Raw genomic sequence first — 20,947 nt, 5'->3', positions numbered from 1 at the left:
TACTGTTGTAAACTGAAGCAAGCCAGCGCCACATGCGTGCACAACGCGCATGCGTGCGACCTACTCGGCGCCTACTCTGCGCCAGTCTGTGAGGCACCCAGCGCAAAGCGCAGCCCAAACCGCGCGCTATAGGCCTACACAAATGAGTTTTAAGTTTTAAGTTGAATAAAAGTTGCCATATTATTGAGAAAAACAATAAACTATGTCTGATTTATCATCATACTTATCACATACATGTGCTTTTACCTCCTCAAATGATGGGCAACATTTTAAACATAGGCTGCACTAATATAGCGACTTGGAAGCCATAATGGAGCGCTAGCGTTTTAAATCGCGTAGGCTTAAATACAGACTGATGCTGATTGGATAACACCTGTGACACGCCCACAAAAGAGGAAAACTAGCCCTGCGTTCCAAATCGCATACTTATACTTTTTACTTTTAGTATGTACTGCAGCTGCCCTTACAAAGTATGTAGTTTAGTATGTATTGGGACATACTAATTCTTTTTTCCCTACTAAATAGTATGGTAGTATGGGTATTGGAACGCAGGGTACATCCAATGCATGTTGCTCTCTGTTACAAAACGTTACAACCAAACACACCATTCAATGAGACGTCACACAACGTTACGTATCGTAACGTCGTTGACTACACCCCTGATTTCAGCATGCTTCTCTGGCCATTCTGACCCACAATCCTATGTGCAGCGGACGTTATGTCGCACTGACCATAGATATCTATAATAAAGGCCTTTATTGTAGATATCTATGGCACTGACTGAGTTGCGTGTACAAACCACGCCCACATACGGACGACAACAAAACACATATCGCACAAACCTCGCTCAGTGACAGCAGCAGCGACAGGAAGACAGAAGATCAGAAATATGACAGATGCAGTGTGAAACAGCACCGGGATTTTGACAACGACATTCAAATTTGCCACTACGGACGGCGGCGGAAGTGAGCGAGAGGGTCAGAGGTCAGGGAGGACGTATGTAGTGTGTCCTAATAGTATGCATACGCATGTATATTTCATACTAAATTACATACTTTGTAAGGGCAGCTGCAGTACATACTAAAAGTAAAAAGTATAAGTATGCGATTTGGAACGCAGGGAATGTCTTACGGCGGAGTCTCTGACGTCATCACCGGCGGCCATCTTACCACAGGCAAGCTCTCTGGCGGAATCTGTGGTACCTGAGGGAAGGTGAGTGATCTGCACAAACGTAAATACTCTTATCTCGCTGAAATCTTGACGGATTTACAAACGGTTTGGTTTCTTACAAACGTTATTAACGTGGCTACACTTCTGGATGTTTGACCGGAAGTGTAACATAATTATCCATAAGTGCAGTTTTATAACTACACATCTGACGTTTATAACAAACCAAACCGTTTGAAAATCGGTAGAAAATTGAGCAGGTTATGGTTATTTAAAAAGTACATGCACCACTACTACAATGTTATGGGTGAGCGAGCTGACTGTGGCAAGATGGCCGCCAGTGCGGACGTGCGACTCCATTGGCCGGCAGCGCCCACGAGACATCTAAGCCTTTATTATAGATATCTATGGTGACACTCAGGAAAACCAGGAAGAGGAAGAGCTTTCTATGGGAAGAAACCGTTGCTGACAGCTCTCTTATGTGAAATATCGTACTTGAAGACTTCAGTGTGCTACTATGGCAGGAGCGTCAGAAGAGTCCAAGCTCCAGCTGGTGTCCAGACACATTAGAGCGTTTCCAGACTTTCCTAAAAAGGGCATCCTGTTCAGGTACTAACATTACATGTCATTCCATGGCTTGCGGTCCTACCACAGCTTACTCACATTAGAGTGTGATTGTAGATCAGGCATGACAGATAAACAATGTACATTTTTTTCTTGTATCTGTAAAGTGAAGTTTACAGTGTGTGAGTCGGTTGTGTGTAAGCGCTAAGATGCATGCATTTTGCCAGCTAGCTCACGTGCCAACCTTCATTACTCTAGTAGGTTTGTCAAGATGACGCCACAACCGGTGTTCTGTCAGTTTTTGCTGCTGTGTCGAAATTTGCCACCGCCGCATAAACCGACAGGTTAATCTGTTGATATCGGCATTAAGTGGGCTAAACTAAACCGACTTTTCCTCAAACAAAGAACTTAAATCTTCAAAGTACCTTCAGAGTAATGTAAAAATGGCTACCCCTGTAAAGAGGCTGACCTTTAGACTGTATAAAAGTACACGTTTTGTCATCCTGTTAAACCTGATACGTCTAACCCATAGCCCAGTACAAGGTTTGAACCCTTCTATCATCTTTGGGGTCAGTTGAGCCCATTCAGTGTTTCATGCCTCTGTGTACACGATTAACATAGAATAGAATAGAATAGAATAGAAGCCTTTATTGTCATTATGTACATACACTGAAATTGCAGGTGCCCTTCACAGTGCCTATTTTTACAATCAGACATGGACAATCGACCTATACAAATGAACAAACAACATGAAGAGACAAATAACATAAAAGACACAATACTGAGGCAGAGGCAATAATGAGGTAAGGGAGATATAACATCTCTTTTTGGCTTCACATTTAATAACTTACATTAATTTAATGAGGTCAAGTCAGCAAACATAAAATCAGCATGATATGTTTTCAATGTCCAGAACACATTTTGTACCCATCGGTGTTTGGGGTCAAAGTGACCTCAGGCTGTTTTAGCTGTATAAAACATATAAGAAATATCACCATTTTACACACATTTGTCTTAGCTAATTTGTGTCTGAGGAACTATAAAATGACATTTATAATGATCAGAAACTTCACTCTGCTTTAGCGCCCTAAGCAAACATGCCCACAGCAGTAATAACAACATATACCCAGTGATGTCTTTTTCCCCCTAAATTGTACAGTATTTTTAAACGTTCTTTTTTTGCAGTAAGTACTTTAGTATTAAGAGGCTTGTGCAGCATGATGTACCTATATAACGAGTGTGAAGAAATTCTCAAACGTCAGACATCAAACAGCCTATACCAGCAGACTCAACTGTTGCATCAACAGGTCTCTGCTGTTGTATGAGCCCTATTTTATTGTATTTGTGCTGAGTTACTAAAAGAACCCAGCAGTTTATAATGTGTCAATTGATTTTATGTTAAAAATTGAGTGAATACAAGGTTGTAATTTAAAAAAAATTTTTTTTTTTTTTGTTGGTAGAGAGTCAAAAAATCAATGATTTTTGGTTTGAGACCTCCAGGTGCTCTTGAAGCTTGACTGCATTCTGATGTACTGAAAATATTACCACTAAAAATTGACAAAAGTTCCAAAATGAATTTCAAAAGTTATGGAAGGTATGATAGATTGCCAACACCCATGACTTTTTCATCCATGACTTTGAAGGACAATGAATGTCATTTGAGAATTTGGTGCTGTGTGTGTATCCTATACAGAGATATCTGTCCCATCTTGAAAGACCCTGCAGCGTTGACAGCAGTGATTGACCTTTTTGAAGAACATGTGAGGAAGAATCACCAGCATGTTGATCTAATAGTTGGTAAGAAGAACACTGGTAATGGAAAGTAGTTTTCTATAGACCAAATCACCATGATGTGCTAAAACCAACAGCCAGAAACATGGAAACATGGAAAACAGGTGGATCATTTGAGTTGAGGAGGCTTGTGAGATCAACAGACTAGATTATTTCTGTGGTCATTATTCAGCTGTAATTGCAATGTTAAAGGAGGTAGTTAAAGTAGCTGGTGTGAAAACTCTGACTGATGGGACTATTTTATGATTATTTGATGTTTCTGTATTACTCAGCCTGCATCTTGGATGAGCCAAACTCTTAACAACAGTGTCGGTTAAGCTAACAGCGAGTTTAAGGTTGGCAAATCAGAAAAATCTGAGCTCACAGCACACAACAAGATTTCCTCATTTTCTCTTGAGCTGAAATTATATCACAGCTGCAACTAGTTTTTCACCCCCATTTTCTCTTTACCATCGAATTGACATGTACCTGATGCAGAGCCTTTGTGCCCAGAGGTTACTGTAAACAAACTCTATGATTCTATGCCTTTCAGCAGTCTTTTCAGCTAGCTTTCTTTTTGTAGCCTGCTAGCCTGTTTTAAAACCTCAAATATTCAGGGGTGCCCCAGTTATTTTGCTATCCACTTTGCTGCTGTAATGCTGGAAATTTCCCCACTGTGGGACTAATAAAGGAATATCTTATCTTATCTAATCTTAGCTCACTGGGTAAGAGTATACCACTTGTCCTGATCACAGCACCCTGGGTTCAAGCCCAATCTCAGGGCATTTGCTGCATGTCATTCCCCATCTCTCCCTTGCCTTTCCTGTCTCTTTCTACTGTGACTGTCAAAAAAAGCAGAAATGCAAAAAAAAAAAAAAAATCTTGAAAAACAAAACAAAAAAACCTTCAAACATTCAAAGGAAATGTGTAGAATATTGGTTGCCTACTCTGTATATAGGTAGATGTAAGTGAATGGCAGTAAAATGGTACAAATTAAACGCATACAAGGTAGTGAGAAGCAAACAATGTTGGTCATTTAAAGCCCTTTGTTTGCATTACAAATATTATTTCCAATGAAGAGGTGGGCCACATTTTTGAGCCCTCTCACTGAGATCTATTCTAAAGGTGAGGACATCCACGAACAAGCATGGTACTACTGCCGTCAGACGTCTTCACACTGACTAGACTTTGCTAGCTGGAGATTTTTTGCTCCCAGCAACACTGGAAATCAAAGCTGAACTCAAGTCATTAGGACCAATCGAGGACAGAGGGCAGTGTCAAAAGAAGAAAACACAAATGAAAAGTATTTCTGGCTAACATTCATTAACTTCTCCTTTGGTGACAGATTTTTCCTATTACAGCACAGGTTGTACAATTTAACATCTTTTCACTTGCTGTGTGACATTAATCTTTGCTGTCAGACCAGCTATTTTAGCCTATAACCCATAACTATTATAATTGTACTTTTATAATTTTTTAAACTGTTAATTATTTAACACACACCTATTGAACATAATCTTTCTCTTTGATCATACTATGTAAAATATTCCATCATTCAGGTAATTTATTTTTCCAAGTGTCATATAACAAAAGTTGCCCAGCCGGCATGGGCCTACAAGACACTACAAAACATAATGGAGAAGAGCAGTAACATAATGTGAATACACAAATACGCCTTCATACGTGTCAAACAGTGTCCAAACCAAGTATGAACACAAGCCTGTTCCTCCGACATCACAGCTCTAAAACACAACTTAAACACATCTGAGGCTCAGACTGAGAGGGGATGACATGTGGCAAATGGCCTGGGCTCAGATTCAAACCCAGGGCGTTGCAGTAAGGACTAGTATGTGCTCTTATCTGATGAGCAACTGGGGGCGCCCCCAACAATTGGAAAACTTTGTCTGTAAACAGGTACAGAAGTTTGCCTTCATCAGTCATAGAAAACAAGTGAGGACACATGATGGATATGATGGACAGTGAAACAAAAAATGCATTTTGTTTCACACAGGTGACACTTTCTGTCCTCCTCTGGAATTGAATAAGAGTGCCTGATTTCCACTGCCAGAGACATGATACCACATCTCCGCTGGGCACAGATAGCATAATAGTGAATCAAACTTTTGATGGTGAATCAAGAGAAGACCAGGTTCAGTCTGGCCGATCCATGTTTCTTCCTTGATCAGGACCTCTTGCTTGATGTCCTCTTCCCTCAGTGAGCACTGTTTCCTTGGTGTTCAGAGGGCTGCCATGCCTGAGACATGAAGTGGAGAAGGGCTCACTGAACCAGTGTTGGTGGAATGGTCAGTTGTTTGGCCCCGAGATCAGGTAGTGGCATGCCTGGTGGTAGAGATGTGGTGTTCAAGTGCAGATGAACTATGCAGTGAGGTGCATCTTGTTGTGAAGCCTCAGGGATTACATACTGATAAGAGATGATTCACACAAAACTTTAGCCAACAGGCTTCTAATGCTAAATGGCATACAGTATAGAGTAGCCTAACTCATTGGAATGTAGCGAACACCTGTTTGTGTGTGTGTGTGTGTGTGTGTGTGTGTGTGTGTGTGTGTGTGTGTGTGTGTGTGTGTGTGTGTGTGTGTGTGTGTGTGTGTGTGTGCGCAGGTCTAGATGCTCGTGGTTTCCTGTTTGGCCCTTTATTAGCCCAGAGACTGGGAACCGGCTTCATTCTGATCAGGAAGAAAGGCAAACTGCCAGGACCCACTGTCTCTGTGGCATATGATCTGGAATATGGCAAGGTAAGGAACACACACGCATTTTTGACTTGCCTTTTTTTGTATGCACCGGTTTGCCTCATGGACCTGGGGGCTGGATGTTGCATACCCCTGGACCTCACTGAAGAAAATGGCACGGTATGGGAGACTTTTTATATCCACTGTATAGACATGGGCACGTGACTCTCTGTAAAAGAAGGACAGGGATAAAATAAGCCATTTCCTTCCATTTTACATACATTTTTTATGCATTAGCATTGTGCTTTGTTTACAGTTGCAATATACCTTCTTCTTCTCTTGTAATCACATGTTGGCAGGCACAGAATAAAGTCATTCACCTCATTTGGCAACACTTGTATAATATTTCATTAACATATTGAATGAATGAAAGATAAGATCACATGTTGCGTCTTTTAAGTGCACACATTCATTTCTAAATCGATTCTCCATTGAAAAGCATGACTTTGTGGTGAAAAGAATGAACTCTTGACATGCATGAGTTAGAATGCAGAATGTGACCAAGTGTTTTTGAGAAATTAGAAATTTGAATGGCCCTGGAGATCTGCCTGACTTGCCCAATGTGGTAGGCACCAGTGGATATAGAGGTGCCTATGAGAACTACTTTAAAGGCATCTCTATGTACATTTTGTTTCCTAGATGAAATGCAACATTACAGACACAAGAAATCATTTTGTTTTCTCTTTTTTTCTATTGAGGCAACAAACAACTGAAAAAAACTTCATCTTCCTCTCTGTGCTGAAGCTCTACTTCATTTCTTATAGAGCAGAAGAAGTTGTTTAATAGTGTTATTGTTGTTCCAGGCAGAAGCAGAGATCCAGGAAGACTCGGTGACTCCTGGACAGAAGGTTGTGCTCATTGATGATCTTTTGGCCACTGGAGGTGAGAAATGCCTCATTAGATCTGATTTTCCCCAAGAATTCACTATGGCCCCCAGGCAGGGGAGGAAAATCACCTGTTTTTTTTTTTTTTTTTTTTTTCGTTTTGTTTTTTTGCTGATGCTGGTCCAGACATTAGTTAAAACAGTGCGTTCTTTAGAAATCAGGTTGGCATTACTTGTTTAGTTGTGGCATATTCAATCAGGTTAAAAAAAGAAAAAAGACAAATTGAATGGTCATGAAATAGGATGAAAATGTGGTTAATGCAGTTTAATGTGGTTTTAATGGTGTTTGACTTATTCATGGACAGTCATGGAATTTGTCATGAAGGCCTCTGGAAATCCCTCTCTGACAGTTGTGTTTATGCTCCAGGGACTCTGTTTGCAGCCTGTGAGCTGATGAAGAGACTGCAGGCCGAGGTTCTGGGCTGTCTGGTTGTCATCGAGCTGAAAGAGCTGAGCGGCGGCGACAAACTGAAACCACACAGTGTCTTCTCCCTGGTGCAGTACTGAAGAGCACACTGCTGCAGTGGTGTCACACTGGACTAGCATTTTCTTTTGAATGTCAGCTTTAAAGCTCTGACTTTCACCACAGAGGACTGGGACTCTTCTTTAGTTCAGCCTATTTTGTGACCTGCATCAGTGCCAGTGTCAGTGTAAAACCCAGCACACCAGTGCACCATTGTCTATCCACTGTCCAGCCCACAGGAGGAGCTAATCATGGAATGACATTAACTGCCGAGGAGGGATGACTATCAGTATTTGTATCTAATTGTTGAGAGAGCAATGTAATTTGCTTTTGGATGGAGCGCAAGTAGTAGAGATCTCAAGTTTGAAACTTTTGAAACATTTCAAACCTCCTACCCCAAACAGAAGCTTTCATTACAGCCACATGATGATGATGGTCCTTGTTTGTTCTTGTTTTAAATGAGGTGCACAAGTACTTCATAATGCTATAAAAGTGTTTTTCTTCTGTGGGACAGTAAAACTGAAAAGTAAATTCACTCAGTTCTTGATTATATTTCTTTTTAAACATTATTTTGTAATTTCTGCTTTATTTGACAGTCACAGTAGAGACTAATGCTAGAAATGTTTTAATCAGAATATTACCATTACTCTCAAAAACACTGGACTATACTTTTAAAGTTAGATAATCTACAGTTAGTGTTAAATTTCACTGTCTCTTGCGGTGCTGGTAATTTCCATATTGTGGAGCACCAGTGCTAAATGAACAGAGGAAACACTTATGTTTCAAACTTGACATCTCTATCAAATACTATACAAAATCCTTTTGTAATTTTTTTACGTTTTACAATATTTAAGTGTAAAAGTAATTGCTCTTCAAATCAATTATTTTAATAAAGTACACTTACAATGCTCTGAGGAACCACCATCTTCCAAGGTTTCATTTTTTTGTAACAGAAAAACAAGTGAATGACTTAAAGGACTCTTTCACACTGCGCTACCCATTGCCACTGCCCGCTACCCGTGAATTACACATTTAGCAGCTTCCACCATCCCTAAATGGTATCTTGTGGCCACACTGCCTGCTATACATTATGCCAACTCCGTTATTTGTGCCTGGAGGTGTGTCTGTGGGCATGTTCATGCGCTTTCCCTGCAACTGCTATCTTGACCCCTGAGAAAATGGCAGAGATAGCACTAAATCACGACCTCCCTCTCTCCATCACGGGTTTCGGTTTGCAGATTTGGGGTTGCGCAGCCTGCTCTTAAAGGCAATGGCACCTGGCACACTGATTTAATTGGCACACCTATGCATAATGTAACGGGTAGCACAGGTGTTTTACAGATAACGGCAGGTGTGCAAGATAGCAACTTTTGCTGGGGAACGCCTCTTATGCAATGCTAAATCCCCAAATAACGGGTTTAGGGACTCTGACGCAAGATAGGGCCCCAAATCTTTTTGTGGAAGTCATTCAACAAGTTTAACTACATGCAAATTCAGCTGAGATGGGTCTGCAGCAAAGAAATCAAGTGAATTTGTAAGGCATGCTTTTTATTTTTCAATCATGACAAAGTATTGACAGTTTGCCTTCTAAATAAAATTCCATAACTCAAAAAACAAACCATGACAATCTTTACACAATAAAAAAAAAAGAACATTTCTCTCTGAGTGATCCACTTCTACTAGAATCCAGAAACACACTATATTTCACACACTGTATTTCAACAGTAAGCATTTACAGATACAGGCTGAACATTGCAAATCTCCTGATTTCAACTCATCCCAGTGTAATACCAGTCCTACATTGTAGAATGCTGATCACTACAAGGACTAAAACACATACAGACTAGACATTTGCATGTAAGCAACTGTTACGAGTATTTTCGCTAGTTGCACTACAGTGCAAAAACAGCGTTTCCAAATGTACCCACTTAGGACAGTGTTTTCAGTGGCCAAGGTATTCTAGTGTGGAAGGAATGGCAAAATTGACAAAGATGCATTTTCAGATTTCTATGAATCAGTATAGCCATGGCTGAAAACTCACCACTGGAAGCCAAAGTGATGAAATTCTTTTAGGTTTTGGTGCAATCAGAGGCCTTTTCTCCTGCTCAACATAAAACTCACTCATGAGCCCTGCTAGTAACAGACACAACAAGGCAGTGTTTCAAGGCCTTGTGCACCACAAATCTTAACAACTTCCTAAACATCTATTTAGCATTGGCCAGCTAAAGTTAAGTAACACAGCTTTGATGCTAAAAATCAAAACTGAGCAGAGGACGTTAGGCAAGTGATGTCTCCACACACTGCTGAAGATGCAGGAAGAGTCTGTTATGAGACAAAGCATTATATCCAAGAAGTAGACAGTGGTGTTTAAAGGAATACTGATGTAATGCAATGCTAAAATTAAGACAAGTGCACCTCAAAACACCAGCTGCGCAGACTGGAGGACATATGGCCACTACCAACAAAACCATGGAGAAGTGAGAAAGGACAGGTATTTAAAAACTGATGTGTTAAAACTGGTATTCATTCAGCCACAAATGACTGTATAAAATTACTACAAACTTTCTCAAGTCCTGGAATTTCATTTAGACTCTCCAAGGGTGAACAAGCTCCATTTCTACTGCCACAGAAAATTAAAATAAATTTAAAAAAAAAACATCTCCAATGAGATGCAACATAATCACAATCCCATTTAAAACTGACTGTATAACATTACCTGAAAACTGCCCTGAGTATTATTTTACTCCTTCCTGTCAGCCACACAAATCTCTCTTTTGACCTCATAAGGAAATCAGATTGGTCTCCCTGATGTCAGTTCCAGAGAAAGAGACTGAATTCCTGCTGAAGTATCATTTAATGCCTTTCCTGATATCATGGTCAGCGAGTTGTGAAATTTCTTCAGTGTTTGTCCTCGAACCCACATACTGTAGACTTGAGACATAGCCTGAGAATTGTGACTAGAATTCACTCTTGGTCATTCTCTCACTAGATGCTGTCTTCAGAGTCGCTCCTCCTCTTTGAGCTTGGTGCTGAGTTTATCCTGAACAATGCTCAGTTCTGTACTTTTATTCAGCTTCAGGTAGAAGTCCTTCCTGATCGGATGGATGGTCAGCCAATATGGGGCCAGCTCTGCCAACAGCCGGAGGTGTTTCTCCATCTCACCTGTTTATTAGGACAAGACCAAGAATTTGTTGGGATGGAGCCACACCTTGTTCTGTAAGACTGCATTCATACTCTTTAATGTACATGGACTTTTTACTTCACAACAGCTTCTGTGACAGTACTGAATTGACTCATTCACCGAATTGACAGTGAATACTGGCAACAAACAATTTACCAGCACATAGACACCGGTGAGAATTTGTCCATGAGGCCATGCCATAGTATTTCCTGACAGCAGATCTACTAGCTATAGTGTGGTGGGATTTTGACACGCAAATATAAATTAACCTCAATCATTTCTCTTATCTGTAACAACAAACCATGCCAACCTGTGCTTAGAACCGATTTATAGCTAGCCACCATCCTGCTGCAGGCCAGTTCCATAATCAGAGCTGGTTTCTTCTCAGCAACAAAGACGTTTCGTAGGATCCTGGCCAGCTCCCCGAGCCGTGATATCATCAGCAGGCGCTCCTCCTGGGCAGGGTTTCGAGTCATTGCCGCCTGAAGCTTCTGGGCCTCCTTCGCTCGGATCTGTTCAAGTCAAGACAAGCGGTCAATGAACCAAGTCAAAACAGCCATTTGGCATTCACACAGTACACATTGCCATGGTTGTGTGTTGCAGAGATGAACGAAAACGTCCTCTGCTGTCTTCGATGGACAATCAATGTCAATCACTATAAAGAATGCAGCTGAGGTGAAGTAACACAAGGAAATTTAAACAAAAAAAATGTTGGTGCTGCACACACAAACACTAGGCATCTGAATTCTACCTCACAAGTATAAACACAAGAAACCCATTATACTGCATATTCTCTATAGCTTAGAAATGTCTGTGCATTGTTAGGGTGTTGATCAAAGCATTGGTTTTGTGTGTTTTTGACCTCTTCGGCCTTTCATACAGGTGACACATGCCAGAACATGATAGCTGGGTATGAATGGGCATTAAAACGTGGCATCAGTAGCTAAAAGTGTGCAATGTAATCTCAGCTTAACTTTATCATTTTCCAGGATTTAACTGGTACTTCCAGGGCATTTTATCGGTTTTAAAATTTTCCAAGTGATTTCTATGACTAATAAAGTACTCTAAATTTCCAGGTTTTCCAGGATGCACAGCAACACTGAAAGAGCTTTTTTCCTGAGCATACATACCCTGTCCAGCAGGGACTGGGACACTCCTTTGAGGGCATCTGGGGTGTGAGCTGCAGAGACAGATGAGGCAGCTGCTGAAGAAGGAACTGTAGTGACAGTTGTAGGGGTCTCAGGAGAAACCAGCTCTTTGCTCCCAACCACTTCATCTGCTGTTTTCAGAGCCATGGAGGCCAAAGCCTTCTCCATCTTAACATATGGAACACATGAGAGCAACTGGTGTTAAGCAGTAATAACTAGTGGCATTTTCTTTTAAAGGTACAGTGTGTAGGATTTTAATCGAGTCAAAGACAGAACCCCCCACCCCCCAGATGTCAGGTTCCATAGTTTATGCTGTCTTTTATGGGTGATATGGTACAGTTAGGTTTAGGGCTGCCAAAAGGCAGATGGGTAGAATACAAAGGTGATGGAACAGATAAAAGATGGGAAAAACAGTTCACATGATACAGTACCTTTGGTGTCATAAGTGTGCGGGCCTTCTCCAGAACCTCCTGGGCGGTGCTAAGTTTCTCTATGACAGGGGGCTGAGGCAGCGGGCTAATGGAGACTGCCGGTACCATGTCCACATTGAAACGAGGGTGCCAGCGAGTCAGTTTGGTTTCTGGTACAGACACTGGAGGAACCAATGAGGACAGGAAGGCCTGGGTAAAGACAGATAAACAAGATATGTAAGTGACAACAGGCAAGAAGAAAGTCCTCCTGCAGTAAGTGAAAATAGCTACAGCATCATTTCATTACCATCATGTCACCACTCCTCTTCACATAGTATGAAAAAAGCAGTTGGTAACAACAAAGAATGCAGCTGCGACGATTTGGCAGCATTTCATGTTTGTACATTATGACTGCAAGGAGCCAGCAAATCTCAATCAAGCATTATACAAGATATGCATGGGGAAAGATTCTGCCAAAGATGGAACCAGGGACTTTTGCTGTTCAAGGTTTGTTTATCATTCCAAACATGGTGTACATGAAAAGAATGAAATTTCAGTCAAGGCCCAGTGAGAATGCGATAAATAAAGCAGAACAGATAAAAAGATAAGATAAATAAACTAAGAGAAGCTCAAATAAAAAGAAGAACCTAAAGAATATTGCACAAGTTAATATTGCAGCATGTATAAGAGCAGCATTCAAAAGTCAGCACATATGAGGTGAACTGTTCAGTCTGACCGCCTCAGGAAAGAAGCTAGACCTGAGACCAGAGGTCACCAGCTTGTGGAGTGAAAGTCAACACATTATTCCAGCATCTAAATTCTGTTGTCTGTTCAATACTGTATACTGTGGTAAATCTGAGGAGGTTTAAACGGTAATAATATTTGGGTAGCACCCAACTATGCTCTCAATTAAAAAAAGGGGCCACCAACCAACCATTTAAACCAGGAAAAATGCTAATTAACTGGGGTCTAATGAACTACAACAAGTCCTGATATAGGTGGTGGAGGTGTCAGTCAACTGAAGGCGCCAGGCTGTTGCCCAAAAACAAATAACTCAAGTATCCACCTCAACACTATTTTAGAGCAGACTGAAGGACAAAATAGAGATATAACAATGTGTTTTCTGATATCTCTGGATTAGCATGGACTTGGTCCTAGTGTAGATGGGTTTATCCTCCACCACATCCCTGAGTACAAGGCCAAAACTGGAATAACACTGTATGTTAACAGGCTAGAATTAAACAAAGTCTCTGTATTGACTGTTTACTTATGTGGACTAGGGATGTCAAGAAACCAGAATTTTGGTGGTCAATGCCAATACCAGTAAAATTCCACGATTATCAATAAAAATTTCAATACCATGGAGAAAACAATATCCCAGATACTTCAGTATACATTTACGTAATACAAGACTTACACACAATAAAAGTGGTTAGCTAGGTTTGATGTGTTTCCACCCTTCATCTGGAAAATGCACAAACACAGGCTGCACACTGGGAAGGTAACACAGATGAGCAAAAGCCAATCTGCCAATTTCCCAATCCCTCAATTCCTTTTCTGTCATGGAAGCTTTCTACAGGAGATTTCCATCCCCTGGATGACAGAATGTGTTTCTTGAGCACTGGTGCTGCACTTTTATGTGGGCAGCAGATGCACAGTTACTCACACATGCAATACCACTCAGTACTACTAACAGAGGTGGGTAGTAACGAGTTACTAGCCAAATGTACTCCGTTACATTTACTTGAGTAGATTTGTGAAGAAAAAACTTTACTCTTACTCCGCTACATTAGGCTGCATTGCTCATTACTTTTCTTTTATTCCCCCCGCGTACGGATCATTTTAATGTTTTATTTTGTTAGAGAGAGAGAGAGAGAGAGAGAGAGAGACATCTGCCAGGCTAAACCATGTGACTGTGTTTCACCAATCAAACGTAGCTGTAGCCGTGCACCCTCGTCACGTGACCATACTCAATCTCAGCGGTGGGAGTGGGACAGGAGTTTACAGTTTTTTCACAGTCAGTTGGAGCAAATCAAATGAAAATGGCAGAATCAACGGTCAGCGGGTCATGTCTTCCTTTTAACTAAAAACCGTTTTTTTCCTTTTAATCAGATATATGGATGTTTATTTGCCTTGACAGTTTCGGAGGTAACTTCCTCCTTCAAAATGCGTCCAACTGACAGCCGGAGCGACACCTGCCAGATCCGGCAGACCTGACCTGACCGGGTGGCCGTGCACACCGTGCAGTGCTGTGGCCGGTGCCGGCCGGCACCAGGTCTGCCGGATCTAACGGCTGTGCCGCACATACAGATAATTATCGGATAACCGCTCAAATTTCATATCTCGCCACCGTGCATGCCTCTCTGCTCTGCCACTCTGACCAGCTGAAGTAGCAGCACCCGAGCAGCAGACAGACGTCACCGATGTAATGACGGTAATGTTTTCAGCGAATCAACAATCAGAGGAAATGTAACACATCATACACCGGAGTGGTTTAGAGCCTATGTGAGACTTGAGCTTGTTTATAGTCACAAATGAGTACACAATAGAAAATAAGTCAGATTTGGATCAGGATGGCTGGATGACTACTTTTTACTTCTACTTGAGTCATATTATTCTGAAGTAACAGTACTTTTACTTGAGTACAATTTTTGGCTACTCTACCCACCTCTGACTACCAATACTGTGTAAATACTGTTTGTATCTTTGAGTTTCTTGACATCTGGCATCAATGACGTATCGTAACGTCAGTTCTTGTGACATCCCCAAAGTAGACCAGGCTGTTAATCTTAGTATTGACCAAATTCACCAAAAGTGGGACTGGAATGGTCACTGACCTTGTGATGCTGTTTGACAATGGAAAGCAGGTTGAGGTGGAAGAGCTGTCTCCTCTCCAAGAGACAAGAGGCTGACAGGACAGGTCGAGCTTCATTCTGGTCTGAGGACAACAACCACACACAAATAAAACATGACAACAACGTTGATGAGAATCATTCAGCCAGCACTGGACACAGTAAGATGCAGTGCTTGCACATGAGGTGATGAGATGACAAGCAGGCAGCTAGCTACCTTCAGTATGCATGAACACATGATGGAGTGGAATGAAAAGAGGCAATAAAAACCTCTTTATATTTTGGCGCCCTTGTAAGTCTAGTTCTGATCAGCTCTGCGCCTTGTATGAGATGCCAGGAGCCAAAAAAATGAAACAAGGGTTGTTTCATTCAAACATGAATACTATATGTTAAAAGACTGTTGGTTTATGTGAGTGATTGTATAAAATACACACGAGATGATGCTGAAAAGTACTTTTCAAAGGGTATATTCAACAGATTCTTAACCTTGAAATGCTAACTATCAAAATTGTGCATTTTCCAAATTTCAAGACCTTCTAGGACCCCTAAGGGTGTCATCATGAAAATTAACTAAATTGAAGTTAAACACAACAGTGCTGGTGCTTTTAAGAAATCAAATGTGGGCAACTTTGGTATGGTAATGGAATAGTGGTGTGAAGCAAGTGTGAAGTCTCTGAAAGTTCATTTCATATTGTAGTAGAATGAATGGAAACCAATGGCTGGATAAAAGGTAGAAAAATAATAGGCATTCTAAAACATGACTACCTGCTTTAGGAAAAGATTAGCTGAAATGGAAAATACATTTTGTAGATATTACTTCACCTTTAAGGTTGTTTACTAATCAGTGTACAGTCTGATTACAATGACTGTGAGAGAAGTTGGAAATTGAAATTGAAAAATCCTTAATATTGTGTCTTTTCCTGCCTGGAATACACCTCTTCAAATTCCATGAGCAGCTGTCAGTGTGTATGTATGTATGTGTGTGTGTGTGTGTGTGTGTGTGTGTGTTCTGACCAGTGTGGATGATGGGCTCCATGGTAAGCTGGTAGCTTCCTTTCTTGATGTTGGAGCTGAATGTGGGGATGTTCTTCTCCTGTCTGAAGGTGTATGCATCAGGAAGCACTGTTTTTATCTGGCCAACATGACTCTCCTCAAAACGCCTGACAGACAAACACAGACAAACATCAGTCACTGCAAACAAACTATTCCAGCTTATTGCATCTTATCAGCCAAAAGAAAGTCCTTCCACCTACTTGTGCATCATGTCTTGAACACCCTGTTTGACCTTGATAAAGGTTGCAGTCTCTGATCGGTTATACAGCATGCCAACAATCGTGTCCATGCTCCTGAACATCTCTGCCAGAATCTTGTACTGGTACGGCAGGGACAGTCCAGGGGAGGCTGGCTGTGCAAGGGTGTGGAAGCGCTGGTAGCCTGGCAGCTTAGTACTGAGACACAGGAGAGACTGTTAGCATAGCAGATGCTAGCGGAATGTTAGAGTTAACTACTTTAAGTCACTAATCAGTGCCCATGTTTCATTATCTCTTGCCTTGAACAGGGTGGCAAATTATTTTGTCCACCTGCCAAAGTGTCTCGTGGACACATTTTTAACCACACACTCTTTTTCCCAATAATTACTTTTACAACAGTCATTTTATAATTTACATACTTCTAATGATCATAGTTTCTTTTTTCCTAGTTTTGACAAATTTTTCTTTCCTTTTTTTTTTTTTTTAAATAATTTTTGGGGGGTTATTTCCAGGCCAGTTCTGGCCAATTAGCTAGTTCACTATCTTTGTCCATGATTTTTGTATGAAATCAGATGAATTTTCTCAGGTTTCCAAGGGTTAAAACATTATGCCATTCACAAACGTTTAGACACAAGAAATCGGACATCAATCCACTATTGCCAACTTGACATTTCACTTTTTTTTCCATTCTGAATTATTGTAGTTTCAAGGCGATGCAGACTGGGCCTTTTAATACTCTGTGTCACCCCCCAACTGCAAGCTATATAATTTTTAAGTCACCATCGTGCCTGGTCCACCAAACAAAAATTTACCCTCCAATGCAAATCTATGCCTGCATTTGGCAGATTCTAATTTGCCATTGTGGCCTTGGCTATTTTACAATTACATCTGCCACGGTTACTAAGCATTAACCACGGTGCTTTGTGGTTTATACTGGCTGTGTGTGTGCTCACCTTTCTGGAGACTGTATCTTACTCTGACTGCCCTCGTCAGCCTCCCTTTCCTTCCTCCCCTGTACTTTAGCAGCTAGCTCTCTGGCTCGTGCCACAGTGGCCTTTAGGATTGTGGCATCAGAGCTGGGTGGTTTGGAAACAGAGGCAGGGGTGTTCTCAGGTGCTAGGTCGGCTGAAGAAGAGGAGGCAGCACCGTGCAGTTTCTCTGCCTGTTTCTTGATCTTCTGCAAGCGTAACTTAAGAGCTGCAGCATTCTCTTTCGACAGCACCTGAAAGAAGTGAGGTGAAATTGTTGTGTTGTCAGTTTTTGAATTATGTATGTTGCTTTTGCACCACTATGTTGGGGCGGTGTCTCTGCCTGTTGGTCCTGGCTACAGGGAACTGATGGTACAGTGAGGCTTTGCAACAAACAAATATTATCATTGTTGATTAATCTGTTGATTCTTTTTTGATTAATTGCTTAGTTAATCTAGTTAAAAACTAATGACAAGTGTCTCACAAGTTTCCAGAGTGCAGTTATGTCATTAAAATTGGGGAGGCTGTCTCACACACTGCTGTAACTTGCAAAACTTGCACATTTTTCCACAAAGAGAACTGTGATGTCTTGGTGAGAGATACAGTGAGGTATAAAACATGGCATGACAGATCAAACAATTAAAAAACAAACATGACAACACATCATTTACTGCGCAAAAATCATGCATAATCATGCGAGTATCAAACAGCTGATCACTTGCACGGTACATGACATGCCACAGCAATGGACTGCCTCCTTTCTAGATTTTAGACATTTTTGTTCCAACGCACCCACATAAAGATGACTCAGAGGCCTATACCATAAAGTTGGATTTCAGCTTAGCCAGGTAACTTCAGGGTAAACCCTGGGTTTTCTGTACCACGAAGGTGGTTTACTTTTTATCAGGGTACATTGCCATGGTAACATACACTGAAAAACCTAACCTCCTCTGGAGCAGGTTAAGTTCAGGATAAGAGCTCAGTAGGTAGAAAAGTCCCACCTACTGACCAATCAATTATCTTGGAAAATGGCCTGCCCATTTGATGAGACTGTGTGAAAAAGTAAAGCCTTATACATGATGTACGCTATATAGCCTACAACATGTACAGATACATATGCTACATGTACAAGATATAGTGAGCGTACTGACCACTTTGACTTATTTTTTATTTGCTCCCACGTTCTTTTTGCTCCACTGGGGTTGCATCTGAAATAATAAGGCTGAAAACATATGCCATAACGGCAAATTTCATAAACACAAAATTATGGAGCACGCAAATGTAGTCAGATCTACTTGTGTCTTCATGGTGGAGAAGTAATATTATAATCCCACTAATTTACGCATTGACACAGTAGGCGATTTTTTGTCAGCATTCATTGCGGATTTTGGCAGCTACAACTGTGTTGCTTTTTGCCTGGATGATGGATTTATATTCCTCGTATTTATTTAAGTATGTGGCTCAGGTGGATTTTTCCATGTCTGCAATTGGTCGTATGCAGCAAACACCGCCCCTTTTATGTGAGCGCGCACAGATCTAGATCGGAAAACCCTGGGTTGAGTTAGCGAGTTGATAACCGGCTTTATGGTACCGGAAATCCAGATTGCGGATGTCTGGTTAAGTGAAGCCAGATAACTAAGAAACCCCGGGTATGTTAATCCAGCTTTACGGTACAGGCCCCAGGTGTGCAGGAGTTGTTTGTTTGCATTTTCTGATGATATGAAACCGAGAAAAGTCATTCTTCAGCCTGTACATCTACTCAAGGAACATGGACAGATATGCTTGTCAAAGCCCTTTCACAAGTATAAGGGTGGAGATCTTAGCCGCAGGTCATCCCCTATCTCCCTCCATCAGTCAACTAAAGCCAACATGCAAAAAAAAAAAAAAAAAAAAAAAAAAACCACTGGTGCTACCTTGCTGGCCTCTTGTCCAGTGGGCTTGCTGTTAGTAGCTTGGCTCATTGGTGGAGAGCTGCTTGATAGCTGGTTGTCAGCTTCAGTGCCAGGTGGTGTTGGAGGCTTGGACAAGGACTGAGGCAAGAGAAGAAAAGTATAATCGTTACAAAACATAAGTGTAGACAAAAGGACAGTAATTTCATTTTGGAATGATCAATTTTTGGTGGAAATATTCAAAACCTAATTTCAGGGAAAAGGGTGGGGGTCTAAATACCCATGATGGAATTAATTTCATATACCAAGCAACAATTACTTCTTTAACGTATACATCTTAAATTGGGGATTATTTTATTCTCGAATGGAGGACAGAGATCTTATGCTGTCTGTGTATACCACACACACTGCTAAGTGCAGTGTTCAAGTGGGTGGTAAGGTGCACACTAAACTGAATAAAATGTAATGAACTCATTTATTATTCTATGGTGTTAGGTTAGGAGCCTTATATCCAACAACTTTACTAGAACCTCTAGGGCAAACTGCCTTGCTATCATCGCAGTCGGCATGCACCCAAATTCAAAATGGAAGCTGGCAGAAAAGTTGGTCGTTCGCCTGTATGTGGGACTTAATCGTGTTACCCTGTAACTAGCAACCAAAAGTATTGTTGTCTACCAAATTTGTAACGCGTGCTATTGAGCATTAATGACACGGATAAGGGTTCCGTTTACCTGTTGTGTGTCTTGGGAAAGGACCAGTTTCTTCCTAGCCGTCTTCCTCGTTGTTTTTTCCGGCATGTTAGCTTTAGCATCTCTGCTGGCCTCCGCGTGCCGTCTCTTCTTAGCGGTGCTGTGGTTGGCGGTGGTTGAAAACACAGCAGCGCCGATATCAAACTGTGCCTCGGCTGAAGTCCGCTTCGGTGTCCGTGGGCTGGTGGGGGAATCTGACGGCGTGCGGCTGACGGGGACCTCTTGTCCATTAACTCCGGCTACCTCGTCGATAACTCGAAGAAACTCCTCATGGATGGAGGGTGAACAAATGGAAGTGGTTGTTTTCGAGGTTACTTCTTTGTTTTTAAGCCGGGTGGACTGTGTCCTCGTTGCGGTGACCACCCCAGAACAGACATTGCCCACAGCACCACTGTTGTTTTGCTTCGCGAGCCTCTGACCGACGGAACCGTGCCTTTTTTGAGAGAAGAAATCTGTAACTCGAGCCTGAGACATAGTTCCCCCGTCGGAAATTGATGCAATCTCTGCGATATAAAGATTTACACACCTATGACCCAAAATCCAGCAAAAGACATTACCAAAATGGCAAACTACACATTCTTCACGGTCTTTACAGCACTGTCTGCGGCGTCGCACAGGAGAGTGAATACAACTTTGGCGCGAAAGCATCAAAACCACACCCCGTTCCGCATCCTGAAGGGCCGGTCCAGGCTGTGACTGGTCGGCAGACAACAGGAGCGCCAACCCACCGTATGGTTGACGTCGGACGTCATCACGTTATACGGTTAAAAAAGTGAACTGACTGAAATGTGTTGTAGCAGTAGTAATAGTAATTATAACTATTTACAAAGTTCACACCCTGCCTGAACAATTATAGCAAACAAAAGGTTCATTAAATATATTAAGATACAACTGGGATTCAAAAT

The 20,947-nt window shown here is 41.5% G+C and overlaps 2 protein-coding genes across 2 annotated transcripts; one reads left to right on the top strand and one right to left on the bottom strand.

Moving 5' to 3' along the window:
• The first annotated feature begins 1,139 nt into the window (after positions 1-1,139).
• Positions 1,140-8,513, top strand: aprt (adenine phosphoribosyltransferase). Its single transcript, XM_030070215.1, has 6 exons — positions 1,140-1,212; positions 1,589-1,776; positions 3,425-3,528; positions 6,122-6,255; positions 7,053-7,131; positions 7,500-8,513. Exons 2-6 carry the CDS (start codon positions 1,685-1,687, stop codon positions 7,637-7,639), a joined length of 549 nt encoding a protein of 182 aa, XP_029926075.1. The 5' UTR covers positions 1,140-1,212; positions 1,589-1,684; the 3' UTR covers positions 7,640-8,513.
• Positions 8,514-9,125: 612 nt separating this feature from the next.
• cdt1 (chromatin licensing and DNA replication factor 1) lies at positions 9,126-20,689 on the bottom strand. The gene is made up of 10 exons (XM_030071184.1): positions 20,025-20,689; positions 19,318-19,434; positions 17,390-17,658; positions 16,440-16,634; positions 16,201-16,346; positions 15,172-15,272; positions 12,356-12,544; positions 11,907-12,092; positions 11,087-11,288; positions 9,126-10,757 (listed from the first exon to the last, which is right to left on the bottom strand). Exons 1-10 carry the CDS (start codon positions 20,514-20,516, stop codon positions 10,594-10,596), a joined length of 2,061 nt encoding a protein of 686 aa, XP_029927044.1. The 5' UTR covers positions 20,517-20,689; the 3' UTR covers positions 9,126-10,593.
• Between the last annotated feature and the right edge of the window lie 258 nt (positions 20,690-20,947).

The sequence above is a fragment of the Myripristis murdjan genome, chromosome 15 (genome assembly GCF_902150065.1).
Source record: "Myripristis murdjan chromosome 15, fMyrMur1.1, whole genome shotgun sequence".
NCBI lineage: Eukaryota > Metazoa > Chordata > Actinopteri > Holocentriformes > Holocentridae > Myripristis > Myripristis murdjan.
The sequence above is the reverse complement of the archived record's forward strand: the minus strand, read 5'-3'. Positions and strand labels throughout refer to the sequence as shown.